At 47.7% G+C, this 15464-nt stretch overlaps 1 protein-coding gene across 1 annotated transcript in view; it reads left to right on the top strand.

The window, feature by feature from the left end:
• The window catches only part of IL21R (interleukin 21 receptor), a 46247-nt gene that overhangs the window by 16501 nt on the left and 14282 nt on the right, over window positions 1-15464 (top strand). The window contains 2 exon segments of the mRNA XM_037740609.1: window positions 9851-9915; window positions 14189-14291. Coding sequence (XP_037596537.1) covers window positions 9851-9915; window positions 14189-14291 — 168 coding nt within the window.

The raw sequence follows: 15464 nt of genomic DNA on the forward strand, positions 1-15464 counted from the left end.
CACACTCGTTCTCCATCCAACCTTGTTCCCTTGTTGGTGAGGAGTTGTGATCCCTTGTAGGAGGAGAGGTGTTCTGGTTTTGGGTGTTTTCATCCTTTTTGCGCTGTTTTCTTCCCATCTTTATGGATTTATCCACCTGTCATCTTTGTAGTTGCTGGCTTTCAGATTGGGTCTCTGAGTGGACATTCTGTTTGTTGATGATGAGGTTATTTCTGTTTCTCAGTTTTCCTTCTAACAGTCTGGCCCCTCTCCTGTAGGTCTGCTGAGGTCCACTCCAGGCCCTGCTTGCCTGCGGATCACCTGCAGCAGCTGCAGAACAGTAAGGGTTGTTACCAGTTTTCTTCTTCTGCTATCTTTGTCCCAGAAGAATACCCGCCAAGTGTCAGTCTGATCTCTCCTTTATGAGGTGGCTCTTTGGATATACAGGGGTCAGGGAGCTGCTTGAGGAGACGGTCTCTTCTTTATAGGAGCTCAAATGCTGAGCTGTGAGCTCCATTGTTCATTCAGAACTGCTGGGCAGGTACATTTAGGTCTGCTGCAGCAGAACTCATAAACCGCTTTTTGTTCTCAGGTGCTCTGTCCCAGGGATTTAGGGCTTTATTTATGAGTTTCCATTATGCCGCTGCCTTCTTTTTTTTTCCTTCAGAGCTGCCCTGCCCAGCAAGGAGGCAGCCTAGTCACTGTCCGCCTGTAGAGGCTTTGCTAAGCTGCTGTGGGCTCTGCCCAGCTGCCGAGTGAACTTCCCTGTAGTCCTGTTTATATGGGTGTAGTTAGAACTGCCTCGGCAATGGTGGCCCCCCTCTTTTATGGCGGACTCTCTCTGTAGTGGCGGGTTGCCTTGGCAACGGCGGGCTGCCTCAGCATTGGCTGGCTACCCCCGTAGTTTTGGAGTGCCTCGGTAATGGCGGACGCCCCTCTCCCACAGAGCTGGACCATCCCGGGTTCTGCTGTGCTTGCTGTGAAACTCTCAATCCAGAGAGTTTCTGATTGCTGTTCTTTTGTGGGGGTGGGACCAGCCGAGCCTGATCGCCTGGCTCCTTGCCTCAGAGCCTTTTTTTTTTTTAAGTTGGTGTTCCAGTCGCCTATTGAAGAGGCGCCGGGATCTGTGTGTTTTCCCGTGCGGCGACTCACTGCTCTGGCTTAAACAGTGGCACTGAGATTCGTGGCGCTTTTTTTGCCCTGGAATCTACTGTCCTGGTTCCTTGTTCAGTCCCCTTTTTAAACAGATGAATGGGTGACTTCCTGTGGCTCCAATCGCCAGCCAAAAGGGCACCTGGACCAGTGTATTTTGTACGGAGAACCGCTGCGCTGGGGCGCTGACAAAGCAGCTGCGCGGGGCAAAGCAGCGGCGCCGGCCGACACAGCCATGCTGGCCGAAACAGTCGCACTGGCGACCCGTGGAGCTCCTCCGTCTGGGAATTTCCTAGTCTGTGGGCAATAAAAATGCGGTGTCCACTCACCCTCTGCACTTTCACTGGGAGCTGCAATCCTGAGCTGTTCCTAAACGGCCATCTTGGATCCACCCCCAATTTTTCCAATTCTATGAACATAGTATATCCTTCATTTATTTAGATCTTCTATAATTTATTTCAATAACATTTGTAGGTTTTATTGCACATCTCACACTAATAAATGAATTCATATCATATTAACATTACTAACGAATTTGGTTAAATTTATTTTAACCATTTTATTCTTTCTTTTTTTTTTTTTTTTTTTTTTTTTTTTTTTTTTTTTTTTTTTTTTTTTTTTTTTTTTTTTTTTTTTTTTTTTTTTTTTTTTTTTTTTGAGACAGAGTCTCACTTGTCACCAGGTTGGAATGCAGTGGTGCAATCTCGGCTCACTACAACCTCCACTTTCCAGGTTCAAGCAATTGTCCTGCCTCAGCCTCCCGAGTAGCTGGGACTACAGGTGCACACCACCATGCCCAGCTAATTTTTGTATTTTTAGTAGAGACGGGGTTTCACCTTGTTAACCAGGATGGTTTCGATCTCCTGACCTCGTGATCCGCCCGCCTCGGCCTCCCAAAGTGCTGGGATTATAGGTATGAGCCACCACGCCCGGCCAACTGTGATTTTTTTATAGATCTCTTTATCATATTGAACTTGCCTTTATTTTTTAAAAGATATTTTTTATGGATATAAAATTCTAAGTTGGCTTTTGAAATTTCAGCATTTAAAGAAGTTGTTCTGTTGTCTGCTCTCTTTCATCATTTTGTTAAAAAGTCTTACGGTTTCTTCTTTGAAGGCGAAGCATCTTTTTTCTCTGCATACTTTAAATATATCTTTGTCTTTTATTTTTAAACATAGTTTCTCTATGATGTACCCAGATGTGGCTTTCTTTGTATGTATCCTTTTTGTGGTTTGTAGAGCTATTTAAATCTGTGGCTTAATGTATTTTGTTAGTTTAGAAAAAGAATTTTAACTAAAATCACTGCTATTTATTTTAACTTGTTCTCTCTTCTGTTTCTTGATTTCAAATGCATGTATGTTAGATCTTTTCACAATGTCTCCTATGTCTCTTTTGCTCTTTTCTGTATTTTTGAACTTTTTTTTCTCTGTATTCTTCAATCTGGGTATTTTCTATTGACCAATCTTCCAGTTTACTAATCCTCTCTTCTGATGTTGCTAGTATGTTGCCAAATCCATCTCTTCAGTTCTTATAAACGTCAGTTATTAAGTTTGTCAGTTCTAGGCATTCTACTTTTTAAATAGGTTCCAAATTTCTGGTAAAATTCTTGAACATATTAATCATAGTTACTTTAACTGTGATTAATTTAAAAAGTTATTTTTGGTCTACAAAAATGTGGCCAGAAAAAAAAAATTAAAAATTTTTAAAAAATAGTTACTTTTGGCTATTCTAGTCCCTTACTTTTCCCTATAAATTTTAGGACTTGTTTGTCAATTTCTGCAAAAAAAAAAAAAAAAAAAAAAAAAAAAAAAAAAAAAAAAAAAAAAAAAAAAAAAAAAAAAAAAATTTAAAAAATAATAAAGGAGCCAGCTGGGATTTTTATGGAGATTACTTTGAATCTGTAGGTGTCAATTTGAGGTGTCATCTTGATAAGATTAAGTTTTCCAATCTATGAACATGGTACGCCCTTCATTGATTTAGGTCTGATTTATTTAGGCATATCTGTTAATGCCGTTTTCTAATTCACCTATGTGACCATTTCTATTGTTTATTTTATTTTCATTTTTGATCATTTGAGACTGTTTTCTGATTTGCCTTGTAATTTGAAATGAATTTTGGACATTATGTATAAAAGATATGGAGGCTTTGGATGAAGCTAACTTTTTCCAGGTAGGTTTAAATTTTCTTCTAGCAGACATACAGCATATAAGCAGATCACACTGATGCAGTCAAGGATGAACTACTTCTAATTTTTTCTTATTCCCAAGGAATGGTCATTTCTAAATAGTTGAGTACTCACCAGGGTCCATCTTTTTGGTCAGGCCCTGAACTCTAATTCTTCCCTCAGCTTGTAAAACTGCAAAAATTCCTTCTTAGTTTCCCCGTGTATTAGCAGGTGCATTTTCCTAGGTTTCTTGGCATGCTACATATTTTCAATGACTTGGCGCATGATTTGAGGAGAAACTGCATGCAGAATTTCAATGCCTTTCTCTTAAGTACTATATAACTTGGTGCTCTCTTGTGCAGTTTTTCCCCCCTGCTTAGTAGTTGTCCTCGATGGAAGGATTAGTCTGACAATAGCTACTTCAGCATAGCCAGAAGTGGGGGTCCCTCATCCACATTTTATTTTACAAAACTAAGACTCACTTACATTTCAAATGTTATGAAATAGTTTGAACATACAAAAGGGCATAAGGTATAATAATATCAACACCCATGGTAGCTTCACCAAGCTTTACCAAACTGTTGACACCCTTAATATCCCTCCTTCTCACACCCCCTCCTTTTCCACACTATTCAAAATTTGATGTTATTATCCCCATGATTTAAAAAATATTTTTATGACAGGTATGCTCACCTAGACAATATGTACAATTATTGTGTATGGTTTTCAGTGTGATGTAGACAGTGTTATTATGCTTATGCTGTTTGCTGTTCTCCAACTTCCTTTGTTCACTCCAAAATTTGTGAGAGTCATTCACTTTGTTGTGTGTGGCCATAAAGGATTCATGTTTACACTAAGTGACGATATCGCAATTTATTTTTTCACTCTCCTGATGATGGAAATTTAGATTGTTTCTAATTTTTCACTTTTAAAATCAATGTTGCTATAGACATTTCTGTATATGTTTCTCGTACATGCAGGAAGAATTTCTTTACTAGTTTACAGAAGAGTGAGGTCACTGGGTCTTAGGTAGGGCATGTGTTCACTTTTATTAGGTCATGCCAAATTTCTTTCCAGACCAGTTGTAACAATTCACATTTCCTCTGGCTATAAATAAGAGTTCCTGTATATCATATCTTCAGCAACATGTAATGTCATCAGACTTTTAGTTCCTGCCAATCTGGCAAAAATTAAAATGGTATGTCATTGTGGTTTTTATTTGCATTTCTTATCATTTTTTTTTCTTTCTTTCTTTCTTTTTCTGAGGTGGAATTTGGCTCTGTTTCCCAGGTGGAGTGCAGTAGCATGATCTTGGCTCACTGCAATCTCTACCTCCCAGGTTCAAGCAATTCTCCTGCCTCAGTCTCCCGAGTCGCTGGGATTACAGGCACCTACCACCACCCCAGCTAATTTCTGTATTTTAGTAGAGATGGGGTTTTGCCATGTTGGCCAGGTTGGTCTTGAACTCCTGATCTCAGGTGATTCACCCACCTGGGCCTCCCAAAGGGCTGGAAGTACAGATGTGAGCCACAGCATTGACTGCGAAGTTAAGAGCCTCATATTCTCCATAGCACTCACTTCAGTCAAATTTCCTGCCCCAAGCGTCTCCATTTCCCCAGGATCTCCTGAAATTTGGTCAACTTTTAGTGTGAATTACAGCAACTCCAGGAAACATTTCTCAGCACTGGAACTGCTGGATAAACGCTTCTACAGGACTTTACATGCGATGACGCACTGAATGCTCATGACAAACCTGCAACAAAGATTGATGACCTCCATTTTATAGATGAGAAAACAGAGACTCAGAGGGGTTGGGGAACTTGCCCAAAGACACACAGCTGGGACGCGGCATGCTCCAAGTCAGGTGCTCTTCACTCCTCGGTAGGAGACCGCAGAGGCCGGGGGCTGCGGTGGTGTGTTAGAGCATTCTTGCATTGCTATAAAGAGATACCTGAGACTGGGTCATTGTAAAGAAAAGGTTTCTTTGGTTCATGGTTCTGCAGGCTGTACACGCATGTGGTCAGCATTTGCTCAACTTCTGGTGAGGAGGCCTGCAGGGAGCTTTTACTCAAGGCAAAAGGTGAAGCAGGAGCAGACACATCCCATAGCCAGAGCTGGAGCCAAAGAGAGAAGGGGGAGGTACCACACATTTCTAAACAATGAGATCTGAGGCGAACTCACTCGCCAAGGGGATGGCGCCAAGCCATTCGTGAGAAACTCGCCCCCGTGATCCAATCACCTCCCACCAGGCCCCACCTCCCACATCGGAGATGACATTTCAACATGAGATTTGGGTGGGACAAATATCCAAACCATATCAAGGGCGCCTGTAGCAGGAAGCCTCCTAGGACACCTTCTGTCCTTACAGGGAACACACACAGTGGCCCAACCTGTATCTGAGGATAAAGTGCTGTTGCCCTCGGGAGTCAGCCTGCATGCAAAGACCTAAAAGGGGATGGATTCGGGACAGAGAGGGCAGCGGAATTAGGGAAGACCCCACTTGGTGCTGTGGGAGCCTGAGGAGGGAGTGATGGGGAAAGTCTGTGTTTTAAAGCTGATGTTTCCCAGAAGTAAGCAGTTTGTTTTAAACAACGTTAAATATCCCTGGATCCCCTAGTGAAAAAACATGAGGCCCTTTCATCGCTTGCCCTGCTGATGGAGGAGGCAAGAATCGCAGTTTGGTGCTATTGCGTCTTAAACATTATTCTTTTTTTTTTCTTTTTCTTTTTTTTGAGACAGAGTGTCTTGCTCTGTTGCCCAGGCTGGAGTACAGTGGCGCAATCTCTGCTCACTGCAACCTCCACCTCCTGGATTCAAGAAATTCTCCCCTCTCAGCCTCCCGAGTAGCTGGGATTACAGGCACACACCATCACACACAGCTAATTTTTGTATGTTTAGTAAGATGGGGTTTCACCATGTTGGCCAGGCTGGTCTCGAACTCCTGACCTCAAATGATCCTCCCACCTTGGCCTCCCAAAGTGCTGGGATTCCAGGCATGAACCAATGTGACTGGCTTCCCTTTCTTAAGTTTAAACAAAAACAAACCACATGTCAAGCTTCTAGGACTCTCAGGCAGGTAGCAGCATCTCACTAAATTTCAATTGCTGCCTTTGATTTTCTTGTATTTAGTTGTTACATTTTAATGTATTTTGTTTTATGATAAGTTGGTTGTTCTGTTTAAGTAATACTTATATAACATCTACTAAATGCCGCACACTGTTCTAAATGCTTTATAAATGTTGACTAATTTAATTCTCCCAGGGACCTATGAGGCAGGTACTGTGATTATTGTTATTCCCATTTACAGATTAGGATGTTGAGGCCCAGAAAGGTTAAGCAAACTGCCTGAGGCCACAAAGCCGAGACCGGCCAGCTCCACAGCCTGTGTCTTAACCAGCGTGGCACACACTGTCAGTCTATTTCATATCAGTTATCTGTTGATGGTTGTGGTATAACATTTTTTGAGACATGGTTATTGGAGTAACAAATAGAAGGCAAGGTAAGCTCAATAGCAAGTGGATAATTAATTGCACCAGCGAAAACCTCAAAGGCAATAGACCAGTGGCAGGAGTTCTGGGACGCTCCAGCGTGGCTGCAGGGATACAGCATGTGGACCGTGAAAGCTGAGTTGAGAGGGTGGCAGGGGAAAGGTGTTGGAGGGGAGGAGTCTGCTCTGGCAGAGGCAGAGACGCATGACAGAGCCTGGGCTGCCAGGGAGACAATGAGTAATTCAGGGCAGTCAGCCAGTAATGGCAGGAAACCCGTGGACTGGTACAGCTCTTCACAGTCCACGAAGCATTACCACATCTGCTTTCTCACAGCCTCTTCTTCACTGCCAGGTGCAGTAAGCACTGTGGTCCCCATTTCAGAGAGTAAAAGAGCCAGAGAAGAGCTACTATTGGCTCCAAGATCTTCTGGCTTCAAAATCTGAGCCCTTCTCTCTACTCCACTGTGTCATGGATCTTTGGTGGCAGGCGACAGACCTAGACTTCAACATGATTGAGCAACATAGGTGGTTTTTGGCTCATGGAAATGAGAAGTCCACAGGGTGGACATCAGAAACAGCTGGATCCAGGACCTCATATAATGTCATGGGGACTCTTGATCTGTATTTCTCAGTATGGATGTCATTTTTCAAGGAGGCTCTCTCTAAGAGGGAACAAAGATGGCTACAAGCTCTCTGCAGACACCAAAAATTGCCAGTTTTCTAGAAAAAAAAATCGGTGCCCGAGTTGACATCCATCCCTGGTGCAATCACTGTGGTCAGACAGATGGGCTGCTTTGATTGGCCAAGCGTGGGTCAGGAGCCCACTTTGTGGGGCATGGGGCGGAGTCAGCCTCATACAAACCACTACAGGCAGCTCAGATCGAGGAGCTCTTTGGGAAGAGACGCCGGGCAGGCAGTGGCAGCAGGTACCCCCTCCGCATCCCTAGTGCTCTGTGATATAGGCAGAGGTAAGAAATTAGAAGGGATGAGGAGTTTTTTGTCTGTTTGCTTTTTTAAAGACAGGGCCTCACTCTTTCATTCAGGCTGGAGTGCAGTGGTGCAATTACGGCTCACTGCAGCCTGGACCTCCTACACTCAAGCAGTCCTCCTTCCTCAGCCTCCTGAGTAGCTGGGACCACAGGGGTGCGTCACCTGGCTAACGTATTTTTACTTCTATTTTTATTTTTGGTAGAGACAAAGTCTTGCTATGTTGGTCAAGGTGGGGATGAGGAATCTTGAACCTGGGCAAAGGAATTCACACTTTCTGCTGTGCTGTGGTCAAGATAAAGCCATCAGGGAGTGACGGGGACAGAGCTGTGTCAGGGCTCACGCTGTGGCTGGGGTGATGGATGTGGACAGAATGGCGGGGGAGGGGCAGACACAGACTCCCCCTCCTGCGATCAGAGGCCACCTCTTCGAAGCGTGGTAATGGGGCCTCTGCAGGGGCTGGAATCACACAAGCTCCATATTCATAAAAGCAGGTTGAAATCGCATCTGCCCCAGCGTGATTTTATTTGAGTAGCGATGCTGTTGCTTAGGATGATGCTGCAGTTAAATTTTTAAGGGCACTTATTTATAGAAAATATATTAAATATATATATTAGAATAAACAACAGTGTACACAATGTACCAATATGGCTAAAATTTTGGAAGTGAGATATTTGGGCATCTCTTGGCTAGATCATTCTGCGACCCCTCCGTTTCTGATGCTCTACATTCTTATCAATTACCGCTGCTAGTTGAGTGTTTATGCGATGGGGGCCATGCCCAGGGTTTTATGCAAATCACCTCCTTGAATTCTCATAAGAGGCCTGGAAGCAGGCCTTGCTGTTTCCACGTTACAAGGCTCAGAGCAGGCGGGGGACTGGCCTGGAGCTGCACAGCTGGTCATCTGAACCTCCCTGGCTCCCAGCCCGTGCCCTGCCTCAGTGGCTGTTTGGTGACTTTGTGAAGGAGGTCAGAGGGAACTATGGAAACTTTGGGAAGATCCTGGCACAGAGGCAGAGGGTTTTCCCTTTGTGGAGACAGCGCCTAGAGAAAGCCAGCCTATCACTTGCTTCCTGCAGGGGGCATCTCTCCTGGGTTTAGCTTTTAGCTCCATTATTATTATTATTATTATTATTTTGAGATGGAGTTTTGCTCTTGTTACCCAGGCTGGAGTGCAATGGCACAATCTCGGCTCACCACAACCTCCGCCTTCTGAGTTCAAGCGATTCTCCTGCCTCAGCCTCCCAAGTAGCTGGGATGACAGGCACGCGCCACCATGCCCAGCTAACTTTTGTATTTTTAGTAGAGACGTGGTTTCACCATGTTGACCAGGATTGTCTCGATCTCTTGACCTCATGATCCACCCGCCTCGGCCTTCCAAAGTGCTGGGTTTACAGGCGTGAGCCACTGCACCAGCCTTCTTTCTTCTTTAGATAGGTAAATACAGAAGTTTAATTTCACACAATGCTATATTGATAGGCTCAGCAAAGGCAAAATATTCAGTAATCTCCAGTCACCTGCTGGGCATGGTGGCACACACCTGTCATCTGAGCACTTTGAGAGGCCAAGGAGGAGGATTACTTGAGCCCAGGAGTTTGAGACCAGTCCAGGCAACAAAGCAAGACGTCATCTCTACTAAAATGTTTTCAAAACGAGCTGGGCGTGGTGGCATGTGCCTTTAGTCCCAGCTACTCAGGAGGCTGAGGCAGGAGGATCACTTGAGCCCAGGATGTTGAGGCTGCAGTGAGCCGTGATTGTGCCACTGCACGCCAGCCTGGGCAACAGATTGTGACCCCATCTCTAAAAATATTAAAATAAAATCATAAAATAAATTCACTTAGCATTTGGGACGTGACGGCGGGGCAGGAAGAAGGTAGGAGAAGGGACTCTCAGGGTGAATCTGCCATTTCTAAGAGGTGGGAGTTCTTGGGATCATCCACAGGGGCCCCCAGGATCTTGCTTTTTTCTTAAGACAGTTCCAAGAATCTGGGGCAAGTCTGCCTGGGAAGAGACAGGATGAGGGGAGGTAAGGGGAGCCCTGAACCCTGCCTGGGCTCACCCTCCGCTGTCGTCTCTTGCAGGTCTGTGGGAGTCAGCATGCCGTGTGGCTCGGCCGTCCCCTTGCTCCTGCTGCTGCTCCAGGGAGGTAAGTGGCTTCCCTGTGGTCTGCAGGTGGGGAGGGCCCCCATCCCGGAGCTCAGCTGGGGCTGTGCTGGCTTTGTGGGCGCAGAAACACGGCTAGAGTCCACAGATCCAGAATGGATGGCACCTGTGCCCTTGAGGCCGACACAGCTCCAGTAGCCAGCTCTCCAGTAACCAGAGTCCATCCACCAAAGCGCTCCATGAACCAGAAGTGGTACACGTGAGTCTCAGGTGGCTCAACCTGAGGGCTGTGTCTTCCGGTGCCGCTGCGGGGATGAGAGGCTTCCTCCTTTCTTTCCCCTGCGCTCTGCCTTGGCTGGCTCCCAACTCTCTGAGTGAGGAAGTTCTGTCTTCCGTCTAACCTCAGTTTCCCCTTCTGTAATGACTCTCCTTGGAAATGTTGTTCAACAGTTGCTGGGCTGGGTGGGGTGGCTCATACCTGTAATCCCAGAACTTTGGGAGGCCAAAGCGGGGAGTAGGTCGCTTGAGCTCGAGACTAGCCTGAGCAACATGGCAAAACCCTGACTTTACAAAAGAAGAAGAAAAGCCAGGCAGGGTGGCACATACTTGTAGCCCCAGCTTCTTAGGGGCTGAGGCAGGAGGATTGCTTGAAGCTGGGAGGTGGAGGTTGCAGTGAGTCAAGGTGACGCCACTGTACTCCATCTAGCCTGGGCCACAGAGTGAGACCCTGTCTAACAACATCAAACAAACAAAAAAAACAATCGCTGGATTCTTAGCAGACACTGGTGGCCCCCGGGTTGGGAATGGGAGGAAGAGCCAAAAGGAGACCGAATCTTGGTAGGCAGCCCCTGGGAGACCAGATGTTGAGGTCAGAGGGGACCATGTTAGAAAGCAGAGTTGGGAAGGGCAGGAATCTGACTGAGGGGGGCGCTATCTAAGACTAAGAGATCCCAGGAGCCTTCCTGGAGGAGGGGGCCATGAGGAGGCAGGATCCAGCACAGGCTTGTGTGGAGGCCGGCCTAGGGGCAGGAGAGGAACTGAATGGCTGCTCTGCTGACTCATGGGCATTTTTCTCTGGTTTTTACCAGAAGACCCAGCACCTCAAATAGCTCCTTCAGGAAACAGATGTCAAGCTTTGATTTTCCCTTTCTGAGTGGTGACCATCCCCGTCTGGGTTCTAAAAAGCCTTTGGGTCACCCGCCGTGGCTCCACAACTGGCAGGTGCAGCTAACAAGCCCGGGCTGCAGGCAGAGCTCAGAGCATCATCTCATTCCAGTCTCCCAACAGCCCCGCAAGGCCCCTGTTGTAATGACGCCCAGCTTTTGGTTGAGGAAACTGAGGCTCAGAGAGGCTAAGGGACAGGTGCATGGCCACATCCCTGGGCAGAGGCAGAGCTGGGATCAGTTCTCTGCTCTTGAGGTCTTAGTCTGTTTGTGCTGCTGTGACTGAATACGTGAGACTGGGTCATTTATAAACAATAGGCATGTATTGCTCACAGTTGTGGGGGCTGGGAAGTCCAAGGTCAAGGCATCAGATTTGGTTCCGGTGATAGCCCCATCTTTGTTTCTTCTTTTTTTTTTTTTTTTTTTTTTTTTTTTTTTTTTTTTTTTTTTTTTTTTTTTTTTTTTTTTTTGAGACTGAGTCTTGCTTTCTCACCCAGGCTGGAGTGCAATGGTGCAATCTCAGCTCACAGCAACCTCTGCTTCCCGGGTTCAAGAGATTCTTGTGCCTCAGCCTCCTGAGTAACTAAGATTACAGGCACACACCATGGCTAATTTTTGTGTTTTTAGTAGAGATGGGGTTTCACCATGTTGGCCAGGCTGGTCTTGAACCCCTGACCTCAAATGATCCTCCCACCTTGGCCTCCCAAAGTGCTGGGATTACAGGCCTGAGCCAACACACCCGGCCCCCATTTTTGCTTCTAAGATGCCACCTTGAATGCTGCACCCTCCAGAGTGGATGCAAGCTGGGTTCTCATATGGCAGAAGGGACAGAAGGGCAAAGTGGGGCTGAATGTTGGGTTCCTCTAGCCCTCTTATTGGATCAATAATTCATTCAGGGGGGCTCTGCCTCCATAACTTAATCGCCTCCTAGAGTTCCCACCTTTTAATACGATCCCGTTGGCAACTGAGTCTCAGCGTGTGAGTTCTGGGGAGACATAGACATTCAAACCACAGCCTGGCCCTCATCCCCACGCTGTGCCGCTCTGTTGAGCGATCGCTGTGCACGGGCAGCGTGTGCTGCACAGGCGCGATCTCATCTCAGCACCTCGGCACCCTCTAGGGCAAGCAGCATCCTCCGGCTTAGACGTGGGGGGCAGAAGCAGTTTTGAGTCATGTGTTTACAGTCACAGAGCTGGGGACGGCACAGCCACTTATGCGCCTCTCACTGCCTCCAGCATGCTGTCATAACCCCAGACGTGGCATGGCCCGGGGACTCTGCACTGTGGCTGCGGGCACTCGCCATGCATTTGCCCACCCTCTCATCCCTGGTGCCACCTCCAGGCCAGTCCAGAGGCTGCTGTTGCCTCCCCAAGTTTGGAGACAAACCCTGTCCCTTGGTAGCTTTGAACCTGGCTAGGAATGGCAGCTCCTCTCCCAATTCCTAGAGCCTTGAGAAAGAACCACAAAGATATAAACGCAGAGACGACACAGCTACTGAGAGGCTCTGGGTTGAGGCTTTGCCAAAATCAGTCCTGTTTCCTCTGCCAAGTGCTGGAACTAGCTCCTCGGCATCCCACCCACAAGTCCTGTGTGCCTCCCCGAGGAAAGCCCCTCCTAGAGCAAGGTTTATTTCCACGACTCACACCCCTTGGTAGCCACTGCCCAGAGAGCTGTGTTGAGGATTCTGAGGTCACACCTAGGGGAGAGAGTGCTGTGATCCATTAGCAATGCCTGCCATGTGTGCCACTGTGAAAAACTAGCACAGACTAGGTTTTTTTCTTCCCTGGGTGAGTGTCTCAGCAGCTCAGACCAAGAGAGATGAGAGGCGTGGTCTAGTCTTGGAGCCTCAGTGTTCTCATCTCTAAAAATGGACTAAAGGATGTTTCCAGCCACAGTATTCCTGGCTCCGAATACAGGTTCTGTCCTAGAGTGAGAGCCAAGAGGGGAACGTGCCACCACCACCTCGTGGGTCTCCATTAGTCAAGGAACATTAGGAAAAAGCCACTGAAAATGAACCCACTTAAAAAGAGGAACAAGGCCAGGCATGATGGCTCACGCCTGTAATCCCAGCTCTTTGGGAGGCCGAGGTGGGTGGATCGCTTGAGATCAGGAGATCGAGACCAGCCTGAGCAACATGGTGAAACCCCGTCTCTACAAAAACATAAGAATTCTCCACGCGTGATGGTGCACAGCTACAGTCCCAGCTGCTGGGGAAGCTGAAGTGGGAGGATTGCTTTAGCCCAGGAGGTGGAGGCTGCAGTGAGCTGAGATGGCACCACGGCACTCCAGCCTGGGTGACAGAGCAAGAGACCCTATCCCTCCAAAAAAAGGAGATGGAAGGTACAGGTTTCTAGTAAATAGCAGCAAAAAACAGTGGAATTGGCATTCGAATATATAAAACAAAGCTACAAATTATTCCATTGATCTTGTCCAACATTTAACAAAATTCAGATGATGATTGAGTCTCTGTTTTAGAACACAGAGAAACAATATTTGGGGAGTGGGTGAAAAGGTCCCAAGTCTTCCAGCAATATCGCCTCACAGGGCAAGAGATTGACGACTTCTTGGTGGCGGTGGAGGTGTTGTTTTGGCCGTAGGATAACGCAGACGTTTCTGCAAAACTGTCGGAGGGCTTCTCAGTTCTCTCACAGGTTTCCTACTCCTCGGAGCACTTCCTGAATCTCCGAGGGTGCGTGTCCCGTGGAACCAGCTTCTGCAGAGCCCAGGCCTGCTCCTTGTCTGGGCGTTGGGACGTTTTCAGCATGAGGCCCCGACCCTCTCAGGGTTTGTGTGTGTGCACTGGCGGAGCGCCTGCCGCATCTGGGGGCATTTAGGATATTACCATTCTCAGTGGGAGCTTGGCCGGGTGCAGGGCTCCGGGGGAGGGTGCTGAGCTGGGATCAGCTAGTTTTTCATTATTTGCCATCAGGAGTGTGCCGTCTTCATAGCCAGCCTTGAAAGGTTGGCGCTCAGACAAGGAATTCGCACGTGGTGAGGCCCCAGACTCACACCTTAGCAGCCCTTGGGTCTTCACGTTCGTCCAGGCCCAGGGACCCTGCGCCCACTCTTCTTCCAGCCCTCGAGGGGGTGGAGAGGAAGCGCCGCAGTCTCAGGCCACCCCCACTGAGGCCTCTCTCCCCCGTAATCCTCCAGGCTGGGGCTGCCCCGCCCTCGTCTGCTACACAGATTACCTCCAGACGGTCATCTGCATCCTGGAGATGTGGAACCTCCACCCCAGCACGCTGACCCTCACCTGGTAAGTGGCCGGGCCTGGCCAGTCCCCAGGGATGCAACCCACCGTGTCCGCTCAGTGATTCCACCCCCAGGAGGCCGCTGGGCACGGAGGACCACAATGCCCGCCCTTCAGGCCCCCAGCTACATGTTTCCCATGAATGGTCACTCCCGACCCTCACAATGATTGCTCCCATTTTACAGTTGAGGACACTGAGGTTCAGAGAGGTTAAGCAACTCACCCAAGGTCACACAGCCAGTGAATGCTGGAGCTGGGATTCAAATTCAAACTCCCCAACTCCAAAGTCCATGGGTCCCTTTGAGTCCATATGCAGCTCGGGATAAAGAAGAGCATCTGTTATCCATCAGCTCATTCATTCGCTCAAAACACACAGGCCACGTGCAGTGGCTCACACTTCTAACCACTTTGGGAGGCTGAAGAAGGAGGATCATTTGAGCCCAGGAGTTTGAGACCAGCCTGGGCCACATCACAAAATTCTGTCTCTACAAAAAATAAATCAGTCGGGCCTGGTGGCACCATCCTGCAGTCCCAGCTACTTGGGTGTCTAAGGCAGAAGGACCAAGCTCAGAAGGTCAAGACTGCAGTGAGCCATAATCGCCTCTGCACTCCAGCCTGGACAGCAGAGCAAGATCCCATCTCAAAGACAAAACAAAGCATGTATTAAGTTCCTGCCAAACACTGTTGCAGGCACTGGGGATTCAGCAGAGCAGGGCTGACCAGGGACCAGATACCCTAGAACTGACGTACCGCAGACAGAAGCACAAAACATCCAACAGGCTGCCTTCTCTTTTTTCTTTCTTTTTCTTTTTGAGACAGGGCCTTGCTCTGTTGCCCAGGCTGGAGTATAGTGGTGTGATCAGAACTCACTATAGCCTCGGCCTCTCGAGCTCAAGCAATCCTTCCTCCTCAGCCTCCCAAGTAGCTGGGACTACAGGCATGCATCACCACACCTGGAAAATGTTTGTAGTTTTTGGAAAGACAGTGTTTTGCCATGTTTCCCAGGCTGGATTCAAACTCCTGGGCTCAAGTGATCTGCCCACCTCAGCCTCCCACAGTGCTGGGATTACAGGCCCAAACACAGGCTACTTTTTTTTTTTTTTTTTTTTTGGAGGAAGTCTCACTCTGTTGCTCAGGCTGGAGTGCAATGGCACGGTCTTGGCTCACTGCAACCTCCAC

Source organism: Cebus imitator, unplaced genomic scaffold (genome assembly GCF_001604975.1).
Source record: "Cebus imitator isolate Cc_AM_T3 unplaced genomic scaffold, Cebus_imitator-1.0 Scaffold85, whole genome shotgun sequence".
In the NCBI taxonomy this organism is placed as follows: domain Eukaryota; kingdom Metazoa; phylum Chordata; class Mammalia; order Primates; family Cebidae; genus Cebus; species Cebus imitator.